The sequence below is a fragment of the Ascidiella aspersa genome, chromosome 4 (assembly GCF_963924565.1).
Source record: "Ascidiella aspersa chromosome 4, kaAscAspe10.2, whole genome shotgun sequence".
Taxonomy (NCBI): domain Eukaryota; kingdom Metazoa; phylum Chordata; class Ascidiacea; order Phlebobranchia; family Ascidiidae; genus Ascidiella; species Ascidiella aspersa.
In genome coordinates, this window is record NC_139450.1 from 22441457 (window position 1) to 22466325 (window position 24869).

The 24869-nt window shown below is 35.3% G+C and overlaps 1 protein-coding gene across 1 annotated transcript; it reads left to right on the top strand.

Moving 5' to 3' along the window:
- On the top strand, window positions 1–18946 carry LOC146148686 (uncharacterized). Its single transcript, XM_083388091.1, has 4 exons — window positions 1–138; window positions 8755–8895; window positions 13002–13197; window positions 16938–18946. Exons 1-4 carry the CDS (start codon window positions 1–3, stop codon window positions 18869–18871), a joined length of 2409 nt encoding a protein of 802 aa, XP_083244217.1. The 3' UTR covers window positions 18872–18946.
- Window positions 18947–24869: the final 5923 nt, after the last annotated feature.

The window sequence follows — 24869 nt, forward strand, 5'->3', positions numbered from 1 at the left end:
ATGTGCCTTAATCTGTACGGACCAACTACAAACGACCGCCTAAAAACTGTTATGGTTGACACCTGCAAGAAGCCAGCTTCCGGAAGAATTGAAAGATACGTCAAGAGACGCTCAATAGCGTCATCAAAGCATTTGCCTGTAATACGAAACACTAAATACAAACAAGCGTTGCCGATAAAGACATTACCACCGTTTGGAATCATGAATTTCACAATAACTGATTCTGCCTAGTTTATCAGGTGAAAAATCTATTATATTTTTAAAATAAAAATAAAATTATATATATATATTAAGTAAAAATATCGACTGAAAGGTCTGTAAATTGTTTTTATATAAGCCTAGGTTCAACCAGGGTGTTTACAATTTTTATTTTTAGTCTGCGAGCTCCTAATTTCCCGCCACACTTTACGTTTTGCAGCGATACACAAAATGCTTTTAGATGTCTGGAGTGCACGCATTTGTTGAAGTGAAGTTAGTGTTAGGCCTATACTCGTTACCCCTTAAACACTTTTGCATGACCAACAGATTGGGTAGCCCGGATTTATACAGTATAGTGCTATATAACGAAGAATTGTTTTTTTACATTTCTTATTTCTTGAAAATGAATGATAAAATATACGGCAGGCTTCTTCTAGATAGACAAGCGGGTCATTAAAATTTGTGGTGGCGGGTGAGTGGTTCGCCATCCCAGTCCTGGTTAAGATTTCATACTAATTTTGTCAAACAAAAATATTCACATACAAAAATATAAGCTGGTACGCTTTTTTGCTGTGGGAATAAGCCGTTTGATATTTCCGGTCATAGTTTGTAGCGTACGAAAAGAATTAATTTACTTCAGAGCTTTACTAATATTGCTAAGCCTAAAACCAATCAAAATATCTAATTGATTGCTACATATTGAACCTAACCAGAATTTTATAAACCAGATTTGAATAAACCAGATTTTGAAAGGAACATTTAAATTACTATCCGGAACGAAACTATAGAATAGATCAGGGGTATCCGGACCCGGCCCGCGACGGGATTTTGAGTGGCCTGCAGACAGTTTCCAGTCTTACATGATTAATGTGCCCCGCGGCAACAGTCTGCCGCAACCCGCCACTACTTGCTTACTACGTCAAATATTAGTGACTGTTAGTTTTAGACTCTTTGTTTTGGGTTAAAATTAGATTTAGAATTTACAACACATATATTTTGCTATAAAAAGTACTTTATTTTACTATATCCGGCCTGCAGATCACATAAGTTGCCCGCCCCGGAATAGATGATCCCCCTCTAATTTTTACCAATGTTTTGTACGGGAGCCGGAAGTTTTGTTTATTATGTAACAATAGGTTTGCTTGCGTATTGGCATTTTTACGTTTAACGTTATGTTGGAGTTATTTTGCCCAGTTTCGAACAGTGCTTTAATTGCAAGAAACGGTTAACTTTGCGCTGTAAGCGGAAATCTTACAAACTATACTTTACATGTTTCAGGAAGTAGGTAACAGCCTAAAAAAGTGTTAAACTTCTTGGCTTTATTGCCGATAAGAACTTGTATAATGGTTTATTAGTAAATTTATGATTTGAAATTACTATGTTAACTATAGGCTTGCCATTTTTTAGAAACGTAAATCCGGGACGCATATTGAAAACTGCAAATAAACCTACTATAGACCTAATACAAAGTAAATTTAATGCAACTAATTACGTTAACGAGGTTGCGGTTGTTTTATTTTTTGTCAGGGGATATTTTTCAGGACCCTATTTTAAAGGGTTGTTTGTCTAAGTAATTTAAATTGTAACCGAAAGCAATGTTCTATATTGTAAAAAAATGAGTCGGGTAAATACTTTTTACAATTAAAGTAGGATGCAACCCTCGTGAAAGCAGCAACAATATTAGGCCGTAAATGTTGGCAAAGGCGCTGTGTCCATAACAAATTCGTATTATCCGGACCAAATCATTCCCAAGCATATGTTAAACAAAATGTAAGATTCAATCAAGCTGTCCCCTTATAACTATTACATATTATATTATACTTTGAGTCATTTCCTTGAACCGCGTGTTATTGCCGATGATTTAAAAAGATAATTTGCCATGGTACTAAAAACTAATGTTACGGATAGCGTAATATCCTGGCTTGAGTGCTAAATGGTGTGTAAAGTGGTAAACATTTTAATTTTTTCTAAATAAAACATTTTAATTTCCCTAATCGTTAATTGTTATACAGCATATATGTTGGTCGCCCTTGACTATTTTTTTTGCTTATTGTGCCTAAAGTGGGTTGACTAAATGCTTCCCCATAAATGGAATTACATTCTTTAGCCTGTGTGGAAGCAGCATTTAATCTGATGGCCCGTTATAAATTAACGCATTTATCTGCGTGCCTGTGAAACGTCTAATTGTTCGTCTTCGCAAACTAAACTTTACATTTTGTTGAAACAAAATTGCAAATAATGCGTGCTTATTTGAAGTGAAACGACTATAAATACCCAACGGCTTAGCACGTCAAACATCTTTTACGTAACGAAAACCAGTGACATATATCAATTAGGAACCACTCACTAACGTAAAACCTTAAGTTGTATAGCAGCCTTTGTTCGCATTGCGTGATATTCAGCAAATACGTAATCCTGGCACCATACTGCGTCCAACGTAAGTAAAATCTCGTTTGAAACTGAAAATTGGTTATGATTAGAACCGACGCATTAAATGCGATGTTTTGCGAACTCTGCCTAATTTTGCGCGGTAACATACTTCAAGAAGTTCTTAAACCTAAAAGTAATTAATTTTAATTAAGGAAATATAGGTAATTTGATCTTAATTTCCACGCAAGTAATTGCTATTAAAGTTTTTTATGCAATGCAACAAAGTGTGTAACCGAAAAGCAATTTTGGAACCACTCACAAACGTAAAACCTTCAAGCAGATACGTAATCCTGGTCCCATATTGCGTCGAACGTAAGTAAAATCTCGTTGGAAACTGAAAATTGGTTACTATTAAAACCGCCGCATTAAATGCAAAATTTTGGCCAACTCTACATAAATTTTGCGCGGTAACAGACATCAAGAAGTTTTTAAATATATAAAAAAGTCTTATGTTGGAACAGAAAAAAAGTCTTATGTTGGAAATATTAAAACTTATTTCTATTAAGGCAATCAGTATGTTATGACTTCAATTGATTTTTAATGCTGAAAACCCGCGATCTTAACGATCCAGAATTACTAACAAAGGTTAAACTTTAAGTTGTTACAGGATTTTTTTAGACTTGTGTTTCAATCCTTCAAAATATAAATTGCTTAACGGTGACCGGTTTGCGACGGCGCTCGCTTACCTACCTCAAAAAGATATATCCCAGCACCCACCGGATAATATCCATTTCCTTTTTTTACTCACCACACACAAAAAAGGAACTAGCCCCAGCAACTTCACCCCCCAAAAAATATTTCTTAACACCCGCTCGAAAAATAATTAATTTATGTTAAAAAAATATGCTTGACAGCCTAACCAACCAAAAAGTAAAAGTAAAAAGTATTACTTAGTATTGAAAAAAGAATTGCTAAATGGCTAACTCCAGAGTTTTACATTTTTTAATTTTTTTTGTAAATCTCAAATTAAAAAATCTAACCGGGCGGGACACCGGGACAAGGCCTTAAAACCGGGACTCTCCCGGCTGAACCGGGACGTATGGCAAGCCTAAACCAGTGTAAAAATGTCAACAATGATATAATTTAGAATCATGTTTATGTTTTACTTAATCGATTGCCGTGAATGCTGCTTTTAAACTGGATTTTTCGAACGTGTAGCACTTTATATACCTATCCAGGATGTTACGCTATCCGTTATATTCCTTTTTGATAGCATGTTAAATTCCCATAATTATTTTATTTAAATTATTGGCAATAACACGCGGCCATAGCAAATTGACGCGGCAACTGCAATAAGCGCAATAATTTCCAAAATCTCCCTTAATAATGTGTGGCGAAACAAAAAGAAACAATCCATCATGCTGTGGGCTCTTTATTTCGTTTCATATGGCGTTGTAACATGTTTTGTAAATTTGCTGTAGCTTATAGACCAGGGGTGCCCAACCTTTTAGCTGTTGACCGTCTTTATTGATCTCACGGCCGCCAGCAAATTTTTTTTAGAGATAACGTCAGAAAAGTTAAGTCATAATGTGAAGTCATAGAACAATTATTCTTAAACATATACTTGTTGTGGTCTAATGATCTCGTGCAAAAAAATATAACTAAAATATAGTCTAATCGCGCCAAGCGCGAAAAAATGCATTTATTGTTTTTGTAGAGGCTTCTAACATACGAGCACTTCAATTGGTTCCTTGAGTAACAGACAACACTTTATTCGATACGGATCTTCATAATAATCATAATGATAAAGAATGAATGATGTCAAATCATATAACGCAAGCTTATAAAGAGGTTTAGAAGAGATCTATATTAAGAAGGCAAGACGTACATACGCAATAAAATAGTTATTTGTTACAATAAAATACGCAGGGATCACGTGACAAAGGGCGGTTTCAGCTAAGCTTTTTCTCTCGACTCTCTTATACACGGAAATAATATTTTTGTCCCAATATGGCTTCAACAAAAAACCCTGACTCCATATCGACAATCGACAAAGCCACGTAACTGGCCAAACCCGAATTGTTGACAAGAAGGCGAATTTCAAAACATGCGTTAACATTAAACGGATGTACGTCAGAAACCGCACAGCCTGACTCAGTGGAAATTTGTGTTAGAAGGCTTACTTTGCAAATCTTGCTAGAAATTTCGGCAATGGATTTTTACCGTTATTTTCCATGACGAAATTAAACGGCGATAACAGCGATAAAAACAAAGAATTCTCTGTGATAAATAACAATGTGATGACGTGTCGCTACGTTTTTTCAATGTGACACGTGATGCAGCTGAGCGGCTGATTGTCGAAGCAGCGCGCGTGCGGTTCCAGGGTGGCACCAAGTTCGTTGACTTGGGACTTCGAGCCTACTGTCTGTGGTTTATGATTTAATCTCTTTTGGTTTTGGGCCTATATGAACGAAATACAGATTTTTATTGTGTCTGGACATATAATCCCCAATGTATTTTCTCTCTATTTGATCAATAACAGTTTGAGAAACACTCACACAATCTTATTCGTTTAAACAAAAAGGCTTTGTATAACTACCGCTCAACCTGACCCACAGTTTTGCAATAATTCCACGTTCACGGACTCCAGCCATAAGACAGAGATAAGAACAACACCCACGTCAGAATAAAATAAAAAAATAAAACACAATTCGGAATAAGGCCAAAATAGGACTAATACCCATTGGTATTGTAGAGGTCCCACCGTCTGTATTTGTTATTACTGTGTTTGTTGCGCGTGTGCTAAATGCCTGTTTAAGTCGTTCTGGTATATCTTTCCCTGCATCCTGTTCGTTAACTGGCCAGTTTTAATCCTCAACGCATTCGCTTTTACTGAAACGTTAGTCGTGTTCTTTCTACTGCATAACAGTCAACGATGCACTCCTAACTGGCAACACGTGTTTTTACTGCGCTGTAAGCTATTTTATTGTAAGCGAACTATGCTGAATTATGTGAATGTACAATAAATCTATAAGCGACCTGACAGTATGCTCTTTAAATTACAATGACGGTTTGTTTTAGTTTCGATTTAGTGGAGTCAGATAGCACGGTGGTCATGTCTCTCACCTGTTGAAATATACAGTATTAGCACGTTTAAATCGGAATGAATCCTAAATCCGTCGGAATAAGACCTAAAAGGTCAGAATCAGGCCTAAACAACATTTTAACTAACCCAACCCCACCCCTAACTAGCCTACATCACTAACTACCCTAATAATTTCAACACTAACCCATTTTCTAACCCCACTCATTACCTACGAATAAACAATAACCCCTAACAGGACCAAAATCTGGTGCCAAAACAGCGGCACCCTGACGGCGCCGGTCAGACTAGGGCGTCCAAACGAAGTCGTCAAAACAGCCGATGCCAGACCGATTGTCCCATGCCCTCTACCCATAGGTTCGGGCGTTATTTTGGCCATTTAGGCCTTCTTCCGATGAATTTAGGCCTTATTCCGACGAATTTAGCCTTATTTCGATGAATTTAGGACTTATTCCGATGAATTTAAGCCTTATTCCGCTGAATGTAGACCTTATTCCGATGAATTTAGGCCTTATTCCGACGGTTTTATAGATTTTTCTGCATTGTTGCTTTTTAGGTCTTATTGTGTGTTCCCATCAGAGGCTGTTTAAAGCACAAACTGGACTACCACCTTGAAGTTTTGTTGTTTGTTTATGTGCATCAGAGCGTGACAGACGACAAAACAAACCGCCATTTTCCTCAACTTTTCACTCATTGGTTAAATCTCTTTGGTTTGTTTAATTTAAATTAGGGTTGCCATACGTCCGGATTTCCCCGGACATGTCCGGAATTTTAGTGTTCAAACTGCGTCCGAGGGGGAAATGCCAAAATATGCTTAAAAGTCCGGAATTTTTTAAAATTGTTTGTTGCGTTTCGGGTAATAATTGAGAACTTATTTCTTTTCTGTTTGTGTATAGTTTCGTGTTTATTCTTCTTTCACACAAAAAAACAATGGCGGTAAAGTACTTTAGTAATATTCTAAAGTTGGTTTACCATGCAACTGAGGTAAATTTATTATGGATTGCGCAGTATCAAATATAGTAACCCTAGCCTAGAGATCACCAGAGGTCAAATCAGTGATGACCCAATAGTCTAGTGAATTCACTACACTATGTTCAAAAATCCGCTCCGGTGTACAATGGATAGGCAAAGCATTGCCAGTGTGACGTCATATTGACAGACAATGTGTTCATATCTCATTTTAAAAACCTCTAGTGGGGACTAAAGAGTGTCCGGATTTTAGGCCACGAAAATATGGTAACCCTAATTTAAATTAAAAAAACTTTTTAATTAGAAAGAAAGACGTTGCGCATTGACTGGTCTCTGTTAAACTTTGAACTTTTATAGCCATTATTGGTCACGTTGGCCCAACGACATATAAATAGTATGTCGTTTGGTTTTCTATGTCGTTGGTTGGCCACACTTAAAAATATACTCATATTGCTTAACTGTTTTACCAATCACCGCCGTAATTCGGAAATCACATATCAAATAAAAAAAACTTGTTAATCATTATTTGTTCCTATAATTAAAAACAAATTCGTGATGTTTTCGCTGAGGAAATGTTTCTAACTAAACGAGTACTACCAAAGTCTCTATAGAAATCTATGGACTTTGAGTACTGCTAGTTTAAAATTGTGTAAGTATTTTATGAGTGTAAGCACTTCTTTATGGTCCAGTAGCGCAAATTTTAAATAGGGAAAGATGTTTTGATAAATGCTTCCTCCAATTTACTGTTTGGCAAATAGCGTTAAATAATTTCTGTTTTCAAAATTTTCTTTAAAGGCAGTTTTGATGTGACAACGTTATGACAGGTTAGATTTATAGGCTCTGAGACCCATTGTTTATACTTGATGCTGTTGCTGTCTACAATAAAAGTTGACAAAATTACTATTTATATGGCTCGCCTGACTTGGTGACTTCTGGGTACCAAATTCAAAATTTGTACTACTATCTGCAAAGTTGCTATGCCATTTATCACTGAAGCCGTTGCGGTACTTGAAAATCTGAAGTTTTCGGTTTTATCTATAAATCGTATAGGAAGAGGCTATTTTCATGACTCTTAAATTTGCATCAGTGTAACCGAATCTGCTAAATTACAGTATGATTTATTGCTAAAGCCATTTACAGTAGTGCCAGTTTTGAAGTTCGTAAACGGATATCCGGTTACCGATCAGTTTTTCGCAGTTCGATAAACATCTTTAGCAATAAATCGCAAACACACCCTAACCCAAATAATGTTTGCTGTGGTATAATTCTAGACCAGCGCCCAATTTGTTGCTTAAGCCGTTTACAGTAATGCAAATTTTGAAGTTTGGTAAACGGTAGGGTTCCTCTTTTTCATAGATTTTTTCCCTCCCGGGAAACGGGACTATTTATGTCATTATAATGTTAAAATTATTTTATATTAGCTCCAAGCATATAATTAAGCTCATTTATGTTCTGTAGTATTGCTTCTGCATTCTTATAAGACCTTCTTGTTTTAAAAGCTGCACCCCCATTTTTTTTATTTAACAAAAATAATGCATGCAGAGCGCATTTTTATTGGTGAAATAAATTTAATTAAGTTTTTCCGCTAGTAAGCGCAAATAAAGCAACTCAGGCAACAACTTTATTAGGTTTGGTAATATTTTTTTCTTTACATCAGTCAAAAACGACTACTTTTTTATAAAGTTTTGGTATGTTAACGAATAACCGGAATTATAAAAAAAATCCCAGGATTCGGGATCGTAATTCGCGGGAAATCCCGGGAATTTCCCTTCAAAACATTCCCGGAGTGGAACCCTAGTAAACGGGTGTAAAAACTTTGTCGCTGGTCAGCTTCAAAGTAGAATACCTTTAATTGCACACTAACGCGTACGTCCCAAATACAGCAGGTTTAAGTTGCGCACATTGGTAAAAAACTAAATAATACAATATCTCACTAATCGGTAACACTAACATGTTTAGTGATGGCCTTAAAATGTTTCACAATCCTTGTGAGTACTATAAATTATTATATATATATAAATTGTGTTTTATGACAATGAGTATTTATGCCTTTTTGCAAGTATCCACAGGGTACACCAATATGTATTTTGCTATGATAAATTTATGTTATTCAGGTTAGATTAAATATGGAACATAAGAAAGGCAAGTGTGTAATTTTAATTAAATGGAGCATACACCCTATAAAAGAAAGGATAGAAGTACATGGTCTGTCTTTAAACCGCAAGCAAATTAATACAGGACCAATTTTAAGTTGTGTAAGTATACTGGTTTTAACTCGCTGCAAAATGTAAAGATATAATTTTTATATATATATTTATCCACAACACAATTACACAAAACACATTCAGGGTTCAGATTTTCTATTTGCCCGCCAATACAAGTGCAATTTCTAATGGTTGAAGCTGATGGACACTCCCTAATCTCCCTTGCCTGATTGGCAATGGCCCTTAAAAAAGCCAAAATTATTTGTCGTTTTCAGGCCTACTGGATAAAATATCTTAAACTCTAAAAGAGTAGTTATTGCATAAATTGCGACCCATTTATGCTTGTTCAACTATAACAACAGATATATAGAACATTGTTTTTTTTACAAGCGAATATTAACAAGCTCCTCAAACCAAAAGTCCCATGCACTCCATAGTCCATAGTCTGGTAAACAATCTAGGGCGCCATCTTGCGAATAAAACTTATTTAGACACTTTTTGTTCATCTGTAGCCTGAGAAAAACTATTTTGGGCAATTTTTGTTTGACCTAGATTGAATATAAAGAAATTGGGTACTGAAGGTATTTTATGTAAATACCCTTACAAAATAGTTAGCAGGTGAGCTACATGAAATAATTGGTGTTGAAATATGTAGATAAATGACATATTTTTATCCTTGGGCACTCAAGTAAAAAAGTGTGCAAGTGTCCAAAATTAGCAGGAATGCTGCTTAGGGCTCTAAAAGTATATTTTTGTATGCACTGGTTAGGTAAATTTTCAATGTCTGTTTATGGACCAACTGTTAATGGAAAGCCAGTATCTTCAACATATAATTAACAAACAATAAATATTTACCAAATACCCAGAAAAATAGGTCACCCCCCAAAAATGTAATAAAAACGTGATTACATTTTCAAAAAGGTAAGTTGAATAAACATGTTTATATTCGAAAAACAACCAATTGATTACCTACATGCAAGAAGAATTTTATAAACCGTCTACTCTATAAAACAGCGATTCTCAAGGTATGTCCTGAGGCACAATAATGTGCCAATCAATTGATTCTTAAGTGTGGCACAAAACTATTTTTAATTTGATAAGGAAAGCATACAAGGCTTCGCACTATTTCCATTAGATCAGTGCTCTTCAACCTTTTTGTTAGACTGCACCAAAAAAATGTTGTAAAGAACTTTTTAAGCGGTGTTTCCCAACCTTGTTTGTTCTCAGTACTTTTTTGTCGTACGTAGCTCGGATAAAACTAATTTGGGCACTTTTTCGAAACTTTTGTGAAGTAAAAATGCAATACCTAAGGTATTATATGTAATAATATTTGCAAAATACTGATAATGTGGGCTTCAGGAGACGACTGGAGGTCTAATTTTAGTAAAAAAAAACAACTTTATTTTGCTTGTGCACTTCCTTGAAAAAAAGTACACAAGTGCCCAAATTTTTGCGCAAATAAAATGTGCTTAGCAGGAACACTGCTCGGGACCCCCTTTCCAATTAAAAAAACAAACAATGTGACTCCCTATTTAGCTGTATAAAAGATTACAATTATCCAGGGGCGTAGCATGGGTGTGTGTAGGACTCTTAACAACCCTCTTTAAAATTTCAGTAAACAATGATTACAAAACTAAACCGTTCTTGCTGCGATGTTACATTGGCAGCATTGCACCTGGCATTGAAAGCAAGTAGGTGCTTATCGCCTAATCACTGCTCTTATCGTTGTTTCATTTAGCAGTTTGCCTGTCACTGACTCCAGTAATCTTGAACAGGCCTGATAACAAAAAAATAAATTTTATTCGTGAAACGAACAGACTTCTCAACAGTGTAGAAAACATGTGTGTAAACTACAACAACATGCTTTTTAAACAAACTAATTTATTCTTATTGAGTTTTTGATACATACTCCTGCATAGAAAAGTTAAAATCCTGGTGTACAACTTTAGCGTTAAGCTGGTCAAGCGATCTCTATCGCAGGTCGCTCCAGGGTGGCAGAATCTTGCCAGCCTTCTGGTGATGAGCATTTTTTGGCTAAATTCGTTTTTTTATCCCAATTTTTTTGTGACTTAACGCAATACATAAGGGGTATGCTGAAGTACAGTGGGGACTAGAGGTGCACATGTCTGCTTTTCTTACTCTAACACTGTTACACAGATAGGTTGTTTTGGGGTAAACTCATGAGCACATATGTAGCTCAAAATCAGATCAAAAATCAAGAAAAAAAATCTTAAAATTGGGACAAGACACAACCATTGCGAAAGGAGGCAGGAGTTCAATTTTTTTGTGTTTACATGATTTAAACAGCCCATAATATAGTTTAGGCCTTAGGTGGAGAAACATGGCCTGGTACATCCTTGATGCCCATGGGAATGTCACACCTGTCTATTTAACAGAAATGGCAACTATCATGTTTGCTTTTTTAACTCAATAAAGAAGTACTTGTTAAATCAAAGTAAAACTGCAAATACACAACAATTTAGTACTTTTTAAACTAATAAACAATCTATATGCTTAACACTGGCTTTTCCCTGCTAAACAACGTGCTTCGTACTTTTAACTTTTTTTCAGAATGGCACAAAAAAATTAATTATTGCCAATTGTAGTGAATTATATTTCTACATATAAAGCATTTTGAAAACATATTTGATTGAATATGTGTAGAACAAGCACAAGTTCTTTTTGGAAAATCGATCGTTTAAAAAAAATTAAAAAAAAATTTTAATTTAAAAAATAAAAAACTTTTTTTTGGGCCAATTTCTTCTGTTTTCTGTTTGATTCTTCCGTTGACATAGTCGCCAAGTCGTCAGCTTTCTGCCATACTGGGTCGCTCTATTTACCGTTTTTATTTTGCTGATAATAAATGGTCATTGTACCATAGCTTTAATAGTATGCAATGTTCTCGCACAATTTCAGCTGAGTAATTTACTAACTATACAGAGTTCAAAAAGGGCATTTTAAAGCCATGCTTCACACAATCGGCGAAAAGTACAAATCACCAAATTTGTTGATAAGCAGCGTTAATTTTGCTAAAAATGAAGTGCAACAGTTTATGCTTGATACGTCACGGAGGCTGTTCTGACACCATAATTCTGTAGCACACCCATAACCTTGAAACTCAAACCATCCCTTAAGATGTTTTATTTCTGTTGCCTATATGGCACCAAAACAAACACTAATGTCTGTCAAAACTAGAGATACACACAAATAGCATTTACCTAACCGATATTCCTATCCTAAATACATAGGGGTGTCCCTGTTCGCATATTTTACCCCTATGGGTTAATTGCTCACCCCCTGGGTCCCCGTTTGCATATTTTACACTTAGGAGTTAATGTTCACCGACATGGGGTCCCTGTTTACATATTTTACCCCTAGGGATTAATGTTTATGTGGGATCCCTGTTTGCATATTTTATCCCTAGGGGTTCATATTCACCCACCTGTGGTCTCTGTTTTCATAATTTACCCCTAGGGGTTAATGTTCACCCACCTGACAACCCTAAAAAGACTTTAACAAAACATCAATTTATTACATAATACTTTGATGCACATTGCACTATGCACCTATCTGTAATGTAGCTTGAATATTAATAAACAACACAGCCAAATATATGTCATATATGAGTAAAATCGATATCATCTTTAGGAGGATGTTTCTATACGTATAGTGGTATCGGAAACAGTTAGAATTGACATGGACAGAGGCGTAGTGTAGGGGTGTCCACTGTCCAGGACTCTTGACTGCCCACTTTGAAACCCAGTAATTGGTGTTCACAAAAACTCCAATTGCTACTTTAATGTGTTAATTACAAAATGTTGTTTTGCTATGTTTATGTCTTTGTCTTAAGCAAATCCATTCAGCCTAAAGGCGCTATGCATACTATGGCATGTTACTCTGTTGTGACCATTAACATTGGCAAACAATTTCAGGGTTGCTTGCTAAGTCATAATTTTATGGATTTCAGGCTGAAAAACTTATAAGAACCACTGACTAAATGGTTGAGGGTCGTGGACAGAAGGTAAACATAACCAAAACCAAAAAAAATTCAGAAGTTTATTTTATAGGTATATAACACAGATATATTTAGGTATGCACACATATATATATATTTAAAATATGATTTGTAAAACTTGAATATATAATTTGTTATGCAGGTGCAACCAAGATTGGTAACCAACCAACAGAATGAGGACTTCTCTCTACGTGGCCACTTTAAACCTTGCAAAAGTTTGCCACAGTGGGCAAATGATGCTTTTGAAAATGGCTTTCCCAGTAACTGGCAAAATATTGCAAGAATAATATGCAATACAAAGTCTAATTTCATAAATGTTGATGAAGAGCCAAGTACAGGTGGGCATATTATATCAAACAAGAAAAAATATCCTACATCGTCTAGGTCAGGGGTCGGGAACCTTTTTAGCTAAGGGAGCCATAAAAGCCAAATATTCATAGTTGTATTCCATGAGAGCCATATAACACTTTTTTACATCTAGTTAAAAAAATTAGTAATTCGAACAGGGTCCTTTATTTTGTTCTCATTTAAAAGACAACACAAACTTGCACAAAAAAAGCAATTAGCTAAGTTTGAACAATTTTCATTACGCAGCTTCATCGGAAGAACATGGCCTTTTGGATATGAAGAGACTCCATCAAACAGTTAACAGTCTCGAAAAAGGGATAGTAGGATGTAAATAGGATTCGCACTAATCGCCGGAAAATTTACTATTATGTGTGTTAAAAAATAAGAAAAAAGTTAGGGTCATGCCGCGTGGAGTTTTATTTAAAATATGCTAAGAAATAATAGCTTTGAATTTTGATTTATCTGCAATTAAGATTCTTTCATCAAAAGAGTCATATGGTGTCACAAAAAACACATATGGCTCGCAAGCCATAGGTTCCCGAACCCTGGTCTAGATTAATTAGGGTATAACCACTTTAATACTATGTTGCCTTAAACTTGGTATGATAAAAATATGATGAAAAACTCAACCAGGGATGTAATGTAATTACTGTTCCAAGATTGGCAATAATTTGCAAAATCTACCTAAATTTACATGGTTTAAAACATGTAAAAATCTATCAAGCTGTGGAGTCCTAGTCACTATTACATTTTAATCCAGTGTTTCCCAACCTTTTTTACACTAGTGCCCCCTTGGGCTCAGTATTATTTCATATCGCCCCCCTCATCTTGCTTTACAGTAAAGTATTGTATTAATCGTTGTCTAACATCATATTGTCTTCACTTTCATTTCGATAAGCTGTCAGTGATATTTTAGGTTGCCTAACATACATTCACTATTGGAATTTATTCATACATTATTTCACCAGGTTATGTCATTACCAGGAAAAATTCATATCTTTCTGCACCAAGACTTTAAATCCTTTTCTAGTCGCGGGCCGCAACCAAACTCATAAATGTCTCTGTGGGCCGCGCAAAATGTTAACTAAGAAAAATGTTAGAACAACTGTAAATCAGGCGGGCCTCGGATTTTTTTTATAAATATTAATAATGAAAAGTGTATTAGTGTTTTATAATGTTTTGAAGTCCGGGCGCACCTGGCGAGCAAAGCGAGCACGATTTTTTGGGGGTATAACGGCATTTCTTTTAAATTTCCTGCTAGTTTTTATTATATTGGCGAAAAAAATAAAAAAAATGTTAAAAAATTTATGTCTAATATTTTTGAATACGTTTTCCGTTTGTCCGCGACACACTTGGCAGCCTTCCACGTCTCAACGGTAAAGAAGCGCTGATCGAGTCCAAACAAAGCCTCAAAACGTAAACAAACTGGACGTAGAAAGATCATTCGCGCAGCGCGAAAATTTTTCGCCTGTACTAAGTTAAAATAGTCAAAAAGTATTTAAAATGGACTGGTGTCTAGTTGTCAAAGAGGCGGTGGGTAGAGGGCCGTAGATTGGCGACCCCTGCTTTAAATATACAAACATTTTGCCGCGTATAAAACGGTGAAACGCAACAACAACCAACAACTTTACATAACAAAGTCAATTATTACGTAACAATGGTCGGGAAACTACTACAAGTTCGCAGTACGGAAATTGCCATTTAAGGTTAAAAGTTACCTACGTTCTACAGTGCTGTTTGTTACTATTTTTATGTGAACTTTTTACAAAATTTTGATATAAGTACTTTCATGTAACGCCCCCTTATGTGCGTTCAGCGCCCCCCAAATAATGAAAAGACTCAAAACGCCCCCTTGGAACTCGCCAACGCCCACAGGGGGGCGGTACCGCCCACGTTGGGAACCTCTGTTTTAATCCATCAGTAGCCTAGTGGGATATCAAAAGCAACATTTGGCAATGGGCAACACTGTGAAAAATATTGTTTAAAATGGTATAAAACACTTCATTCGCTCTATACAGTGTAAATATAAATTTTATATAAATTTTTGTAAATATAAATTTTTGTTGGTTTATTTTAATCGCTTTTGTTTTAATTGCATTCTACATTGTAAAGCAGCAAGGTTCTGGTTAACCTATGCTGTGATTGTGGCTGAAATGAATTGACTAAACATTTATCGGAATATTTATTTACAATTCAAATGTTTTGGGAGCAAATTATTCGACTGGCAGAATATTTAAAACAAATAATATTTAAAAATGCAACCGCTTTGTGCCAAATGTGGACAATAGATTTCAGTAGGATGTTTTTGTCTTATTGTCATTTAAAGAGACCATCAAAGCATGATGAACATATTTAAAAACACAAACATTCTAACCAAATCGATATGCCATTTTTAGTTGAATTTCACATTAACTGCCAAGTGACAAGCGGTAATAAAAATAACAGCTAACTAAACATGTTAGTACCTAATGTTAACAAATCTAACACAAGGATTATGTTATTGGCAACAACATGTTTGTAATAAAAATGCAACTCAATTTTTTATTGGACGAAATATTTTATGGAGGAGAAATTTCTTAAACTTTTTGAGATGCATCATTTATTGTAACTTACATCCCTCTTTTAAATTTATATGCTTTATCACCTCAAACCTATGTGGTTTCACTGTTTCCAATAGTATAGAAAAAAAATAAAACGCAATAAAAAATATTGTTGAGGTTTAACTGTTTTGTGCACACATTAAAAGTGGCAACCCATTTTGCCGATTTGGCCGCCACCAGCGAAAAAAAAGCCTTTGTTTAGGTTGGCATAAAATATATGTTTATTTTAATTGCAACTTTATACAAAAAACTTTCAATCCGTCATTTTTTAATGTTTATGGGCCATCTGAAAATGACAAAGAAAGGCTCAAGTCCGTAGACAATTTCAGTAAAAGCCCCTCTTGATCATATAAGAGTTAGGTCCCTTAACTAGAATGTAGTAAACAGTTAAAAAACATGATTTAAGTATTAAAGCCTTTAATATATATTTTCTAACTTTGAATTATAAAAACACACAGCACAAACTTTTATTGAAAAAAGTTTGGATGCGAATTTAATGAAATGTCACACCATTTAATGAACTCACTACCCAACAGAAACCAAGAGAAATAAAAAAAAACTGTTCATTGCTTTTTTATTAGTTATTTAACAACAATCAGTTGTGGTCACAAGGAAATGTCACATTGAAACCTATAAGAAGCTAGCAAATAGTGATGTACATTTTAATAATATGTAACATTCAGAGAAATTTAAATCATGATGTCCAAACAGAATATAATTCAACTAATACATAACTAAAGTTTTGACTAACAAAGTACAAAGAGAGTTAAACAAAACCTTAAGCAAATATGGTGGATTAGATACTCGATGTACAGCAATCCAACCATAGAGTTGTCATATAACTTCTCCACCAACTTTGTTGAGTTTCAAGTCCCTTAGAACCCTTGCTGTATAAAAGTTTAAAAAAAATCCCTGCACTGTAGAAATAATATTTAAATCCACAGAATACAGTATTCTACTGTAAACAGTCCTAGTTGTGTGTCATAAACTTGATATAAAATAAAATATCTCTATGGGACAATTTTTCTTTTAACATTTATTGCTATAAAACTTCTATATGCTAATCTTGAATAAAGTATACAGGGTTTCAGTAAAAGCTTGATGCTATCATTGTATTCTTTGTTTTGCAGCAAATAACAGGGAAGCCTACAGAGATGTGAAGCATGTCTTGTTTAAGTGGGCTTTCCATATGCGCTACAACAATGTTGTTGTTGAGGGCTTTGTATTGGATGAAAAAGGAAAGCACCAACTATATAGGACTGGTGCCATTACTGATGTTATTTCTAAAACCTTGCTGGTGACTTTGAGTGGTAGTATCTATCAACTAAAAGGTCCCATTTGCATTGAAGCAACCGTTAAAGCAAACATACCATTGTGGGCTGCTAAAAAATTTGACTTTGGGTTTCCTTCTAACTGGAAGAATATAGTTACTGAAATTGCAACTGTCGATGATGGAAATGGTAGTTTTAATAGTAAAAAAAAACTATCACTGGACTTTGAAGAAGAAGACATGTCATCAGTTTGTTCATATGAGGTAAATATTCATAAGAAAGAACTTCAATCATTAAAATGGTCTTTATTTTCATCCAACAGTGAGAAAATGCAGTCAACTCCTAATAAATTAAATCTAAGCACAAATGTGCATGTACCTGACACTGTTAAGAAAATTTCATCTCATATAGCAGAACACTTGGCCCAAGACATAAATGATATAACAGTTAGTGATCTAGCTTTGGGTAGCCATAACACAACCTTTATTGATGAAAGAAACTTAACTGATAAACAACCTATTTGCATGGAAGTTCATAAGATGCAAAACAAAGCAAATTTCAAAACTACACGAACCAGAAGTGGAAGAATAATCATTCCTCCGTTGCAACATTGGAATGGTCGAAGAATTGTTCACAAAGTTGACAAAGATGGTAAAGCGATTACGGTTTTTTATCCTGGCAATCAAAATGTTTTGAAAGATGGAAGATCTCCTGCACAAGATATTTTGCGTGATAACACAAACTTGTTATATCAAGACCAAAATTTGAGCACATCCAAACCTGTAATTTCACCCAATAAAAAACATGTGTGTGAACATAATTCTTTAAACTCTTCAAAAAACTCAGAACAATGTGTAGCCTTACTTACCCGCCCATGTTCAGTTTTGTTATCACCTCTACCAGTTACTGCTGCTGATGTTTTGGCACCAGCACAAACTGTATTAGAAAGCATACCAACAGTTGGGCCAAAATTGACACATTTTTTTGCTGACAATGGCAATCCATTTACTCAAGAAGAAAGTGGTGTAACTCTCCAGATACCTAAACAGAGGGACATGATGAAAATGTCTCATACAAACAAAGAAAAAAATAAAAGAGGCAACAAAAATCAGAAACAGGGTCAGTTTGGCAAGAAGAAAAGAGCAACAAAAAGAAAGCGTGGTAAAAGTCCTACATCAACTTGCAATACAATTAAAGGAGATATATATTCAAGCAATCAAAATTGTGAATCTAAAACTAAAAACGTGTATAACTTCACAACTGTTGCAAAAAAAACACTTAAAGGTAGAAATCAGGTCAAAATAGCCCTCTGTGAAGAGAACAGGAACTTAAATGATCAAGACCTGTTTTCTTTAGCATTTACAAGTTCAGCTGGGAATGCTTTTGGTCAACCAAATTTCATGACGAATAGTACAGTTTTTCAACCTCCCATTACTCCATCTGTAAAATATGCAGGATCTTTGGGTCAATATGTAACCACCCCTGCCTGGTTTAAAACACCCAGTAGCATGGGTAATGATAAGTATAACCAGTATTTACAAAACCTTACTCCAACAGGATGTGAAACTTTAAAGATGCCAAACAAACATAAAGATATGGAAGATGGTAAAGTAATCATAAAGATAAAAAAAGGAAAACGTTTTAGAAGAAAAAGCTCCTCTGAAAAACAGCTGGTAACAACAGAATCCACACACAAGTCGTCTAATAAAAATCCTTCTAAAATTCCAATTGAAATATTTAAAGAAACTATAGATCAAGAATATTCAAGTGATGATGAATATTTTGCTGATTAAAAATACTGAATTGTTAATTTTTTTTATTTCTGTTCACATTTTATGCGTTATCACATAATACATCGTTATATTCAACCTAATATTGGTAAAAAAAATTAAAGATCATCGGCATGTAACCGAACATGTCTTAAATTGACATTGTCATCTCTTCTACAACATAGGTATTATGACAAGTTGGTGTTTGTTGGTTTTTGTATGCAGGACATGTGCTTTTTAACGCCTTAATAATTAGGTAGGCCTACTCCTCTGCAGACTTGTGTTGCGGAAAGAAGTCGCACACCCACGAAGACGAGAACTAACTAAAGTGTACCTAAACGGCTGTCAAAATTAGTTAACGAGCTTGTGTTGTCCGTTATAATCTGTATAAGTAACATATTATATCGTTTGGGGGTTATTTATGATGATGAGTAATATATAGGGATTTTGCTCAAAACAATATAACAAATTAACGTAAGAGAAAACGAATAATTATTTCTCTGTTCAACCATTAGTTTTAAACTTTTAAGAGGCCCCCGTCCAAGTGATTGACATAAAGGTAAAAACAATCATTGACATCCAGATGTTAAACTATTAAAATGTGTGTTTTCTACCGGGGGGCCAAACAGTAAGATCAACAGTACAAGGAATACAAAGCTTTGTTTATTTATAATAGCATAGTATTTTGACAAAATCCTCAAGAATAACAACTAGTAATCGCGAAACAAGGGCAACATTGTCGTAATCAGTACTAAAACCTACGTCGAGTAATATATTCTTAGCAAGAAAACCTGCAATGGAATAAAACCAATACAGTAAGGAATACAAACGGAACAAGTTCCAAAAGCACAGAAATGAATCTAAAACAGGACTAAAGCAATCTATAAAAGGCTGATACCCTTTGGAATTAGACCGAAAGTCGCCTAAAAAAGACTCAGTGTCGTCGAATTACAACAGAATTGACCGGAATATTTTTAAAACCCTTCAGTATAAGACCGAAATCAGTCCTGAGATGTAAATTTTTAGAATAGGCTCTAAAACCCGTCGGAACATGACCGAAACCCGATAGAATAAAACCTAAGGCCCTCGGAATTAGTCCTAAAGACGTCGAAATTATATCCATAGACGTTAGAATGACAAATTCGGTTGGATATGACCGAATGATATCAAAATAGTTGCAAATCCTTTAGAGTAAGATCGAAACCACTCAGAATAAGACCTAAACCCATCGAAATGAGACCTACACCGAAAGTTTATCGGACCAGACAGAATAACACCTAAAGACGTCGGAATAAGACCAATTTTTTTCGTATTAAGAGCCAATGCTGTAGGAACAATAGCAAAACCCTTCGTAAAAGGCTTAAACCAGTAGAATAGCCTATGTCTTAACGCCGCCGGAATATGGCCCGTCATATTAAACCTAAAGCCGCCAGAAAGACTGTCTGAACAATAGAAAATACTTTTAAACAAGACAAAGTCCCTCAAAATAAGATCTAAAGCTGCGAAATAATAGATAAATTCGTCGGAATAAGAAAAAATCCAGTCGGAACGACTACAAAGCAGGGCTGCGGAGTCGGTCTCGGGACTCGACGGAGTCGGTTTGTTTTGCCGGAGTCGGACTCGGGACTCGGGTAAGACCATGTAAAAAAGGCAAAATGTAACTTGTAAAAGTGTAATAGCAAATGGTGAAATATTTTTTAACCATGTTATGCGGGTGGATCAATTATGACATCAATATGAGTGGATTGCAAAAAATCCACCTTAATTTAGTTGCGTAAATGGGTAAAATACAGGCTGTAGAGTAGGGCTAAGTGGTTCTTAATCTTTTTTAGCCGTGCGTAAGCGCGAAAAAAATTGGGTTTAATTGGCGCTAAACTGTAAATTCAGGACGATTTTAGCATTGGACACACAATAAATTGCTCGTGCACGAGATGATTTTGACAAACGTGTCGTGAGGGCATTTACTCCACAGTTGTAAGGCTGCGATGTCAGCGCAAATAAAAATGTAAGCGCAAAAATTAAACTTTGCGTTATCGTGTTTCAAAAGATGTGATAACACATAACAACAGCAGCAATATTGCAAAAACATTATCGATTCGCGCGAAAAAGTTTGAGTCCCCTGTTGCTAGTCTGTTATCCAATTAGATAAAACATGGATAAAAATTATTTCGAACGGTGGATGAATTTTATCGTTTATCTATAAGTTAGCAAAATTTTAAATGGGGCCGTTATACCTTCAATGTAATGAAAACATGCAATGGCACTCAAAGAGACTTTGTGCTAAAAAAAGTTAACATCTAAGTAGAAATTTTTTTGCCGTTTTAATGTTAAAGTGGTGTATAACACAGCGAAACCATTGGAATCATTGCAAAAATTAAATATTAACTTAGAGCTAGCGCAAAAAAAAAGTATGAGCAACTAACTCAAATTGCGAAAAAAGCGGACATTTGGACTTTTTTGAGCGTCCTCGGAGGATCATTCAGTTTTCTTAAGAAAAAAGGACAAATCCTCCTAAAAGAGGACATATGGTAGGCCTACTGTAGAGTCAGGGCTGGACTCGGGACTCGACAAAATCTTACATTTGGACGGAGTCGGACTCGGGTTTATTTTTTTGGCCGGAGTCGGACTCGGGTTTTTTTTTAACCGACTCCGCAGCCCTGCTACAAAGTGTTTCGAATTAAGAGACTGAAAATAGGCGTTCGCCTGAACAATTATTAATCATCAGACACAGATGCATTCTTAATACAGCGAATATCTCATTTTCATTAATAAATCTAAACATTTCAGCTTCTTTGGTAGGCTACTTTTGACGTTAAAGTGGTGTTATTTTATCAGTGCAAAAAAATTATCGCTTCATGCAGTGATTCTTACAGATCATCTGGGTAATAAAGCAAGGTTTCACCACATTCTTTAATGGTTTAGTTCAGGGGTCGGCAATCTACGGCCTGTGGGCCAGATCCGGCCCGCCAGTGTAATCCATACGGCCCGCCGCGTCTTTAACAAACTAGACACGAGTCCATTGCACATACGTTTTATCTATTTTAACTACGGAAGTGCAAAAATTTTGAATGATCTTTATACATGCTGTCTTTTAAATTATAGATCAGCGCTTCTTTACCGTTGCGGCGTGAAAGGCTGACAAGGGCGTCGCAGACAAACGTAAAACCTATTCAAGAATATTGCACTTATATTTTTTAACATTTTATTATTATCGACAATGTAATAAAAACTTGCAAGAAATTTTAAAGAAATGACGGTATACCAAAAAAATCGCGCTCGCTTTGTTCGCCAGGTGTTCCCGGACATAAACGGTTAACTGAACAAGATTAACCATTGAAGTTATCGCTTTTCCTCAAAGTAATTTTATTAGTTTCATTAGTAGTATGAATGACGACGTGTGGACTCGAATTAAAAAAAAAAACTTTTTTTTCACGCATTTCGCCAACCCTTACTGCATCCTTATATGTAATTAAACGCGCTTTTAAGTGCAGAAAATCGAGGCTAGCCAGATTCACAGTTGTTCTAACACTTTAATAACACAATTCTTAGTTAACATTTTGTGCGGCCCGCAGAGACCTTTCTGAGGTTGGTTTTGGTCCGCGACTAGAAAAAGGTTGCCCACCCCTGGTTTAGTTAGACGTGGTACCAAAAATCAGTCCAACTTTAATGCTACATCACATTCTAACATGTTTTTTCTAACCTTCTTTAAGCTTGATACATTTTGCTGACACAACACCGAAATTATTATTATTCGAAACATTCACGAATTTTAGATATTGTAACAATCTGGCTGAGCTAATGTACCTGTCTGTAAACATAATTTAATGTCTAGTTCGTTATGATTTGTTTTAGTATTGTCTTCGCATAGCAGCTTCATTTTGTGAAGTAACAAACACGCACTGACGTCAAAAGCTAGTGGTCTTACAAAAGTTTAAAATAAACAAGATGGATTTTAAATCAGGAGCCGGCAACCTACGGCTCGCGGGCCGGATCTGGCCCGACCATGAAAATCACCCGGTCCGCAGGGACGTGCGGTCAGGAGGCAGTGCCTCACCTGCCAACATCTGGCAAAGCAAAACATATATTAAAGAGATGGTTATCACAGAATGTATACTATTTGCTAAAGTATAGTACACATTGCATGTTTTATGGGGTTTTCTTTAATTTGTATGAATTCCTGTAGTCCATACTCCCTCTCCCGCAAATTTTACGTTTCTATACCTAAAGTGTGCTTTATTTTTTCAAATTTCTGTTGCGTTATTCATACCAACGCCTGTATATTATATATAGGCGTTGTTCATACCAAGCGTTTAAAGTGCCTCTCTTCAGATGCTAGTTGCCATTTTTTGCTTACGGTAAACATCTAGAATTACAATAAATTTAATCTAGAAACATCTAGATTTTTATAGAGAAATCTAAAAAATAATCTAAAAAGTATTTTTGAAAATATTCAATACATTTTGACAAAAAAATCAACATTTAAAGCTTAATGCAGTATAAAATTGCATAATGAGTCTGCTAGAAGCTTTAGATCTAAGATTTTCTGTTTTAAAAAAAATTTTACTAAACATGACCAGTTACTGAAATTTTGGTTTCATACCTCATTATTTATTTTTAATTCGCAAAAATTTTGTACATATGTTCCCGGGCGCCATGGTAGAGGGGCGCAAAAATGAGGCTTACAAATTTTTCAACAAGGGTAAAAAAACGACTACAAGCAAGATAGCACCAGCGGCTGTGGCAGACGTCATCTGATACGCCACCCACACCCAGACTGATGCTATTACCAGCCATCACAACAGCCAAGATACTGATTCTGCGTGCGGCTGGTTTCGTCTAGCTTAGTGCTTCTTAACCTTTATTAAACCGCCGCCCCTTTGGTAATTGTCCTGCGCTTTGCGCCCCCTACGAAAAGCAATTCGGTATTTTGGAATTACATTTTAGTTGGACAACATTAAAAAGAGTAAATGTGTATCGTTGGTCGCACGTAGTGCAAAAAGTTCTGTTAAAACATGCAATGGTACTCACAGAGACTTTATGTTAAATACAACTGTCAACAAAACAGGAAAAAAAATAAATATACGAGAACTTTTTTGAAGTTTCAATCGTTAAGTTGGGCAAAAAACCAAAGTTTGTTCAGGCGTAATAGTGGTGTCCAACCCAATTGCACAACTATACCGTAAAATTGTTCCGACTAAACATAGCCCTATAATCGGTCGCAAAAGTAGCAATCCAGTAACTGAAGTCCAGTAACTGAAAAAGTATTAAAAATTAGTAGGAAAGATCGCAAATCGCAAATCCATGAACTATGTCTTCAGTCACCTACACGTGTAATTTTAATGTAAAGTATATAGGACATCATAAAAAACAGAATGAACACAAAACTAAACCATTAAAATCACTATAAAAGCCAATACTCATTTCGTGATGGTTTTCTATTTCGAGGTCACTGATTCCGAAAATGGCAGTAGTTTTTCTCTAACACGTCAGGTTTTTTCTGTACAGAATTTCGACATTTTATGAAAAAGCAGCAATTTATGTTTTTTTGATGTAAGTCTGCCCTGTTTGTGACAACATATTTTAACATGTTACGACACTATTATGTAGTCTGAAAAAGAATTAGTAAAATTCTAAAAAAAATGGCTTGTTTAGAATCAGTATATTTTTGCAATGCGGTTAATACAGCCTGTCTTCCAGAATAGTTGGAAGCATATATAGTAGGGGGGGTCGCGACATCACTTTTTTTCAAATCCACCTGACTCGTATGGGTATATGGGTATTGATAGATAGACACCTAAAACCATTGTATACAAAATTTAAGCTCATTTGAACATGTATGGTGTGAGGAAATCGAGTTGAATATTTGCGGAAATTCGCAAAATCGGGTAAAATTTTATGTTATGTTTAACCTATATTTTTGAAGTGAAATTCATCTGCTGTGACCTAATACTTGTTTTTTTAGACATTTATGGAATAACTGAAGCAAGTAAGATCTGCATAGTTTGCATTTTATCATTTATTT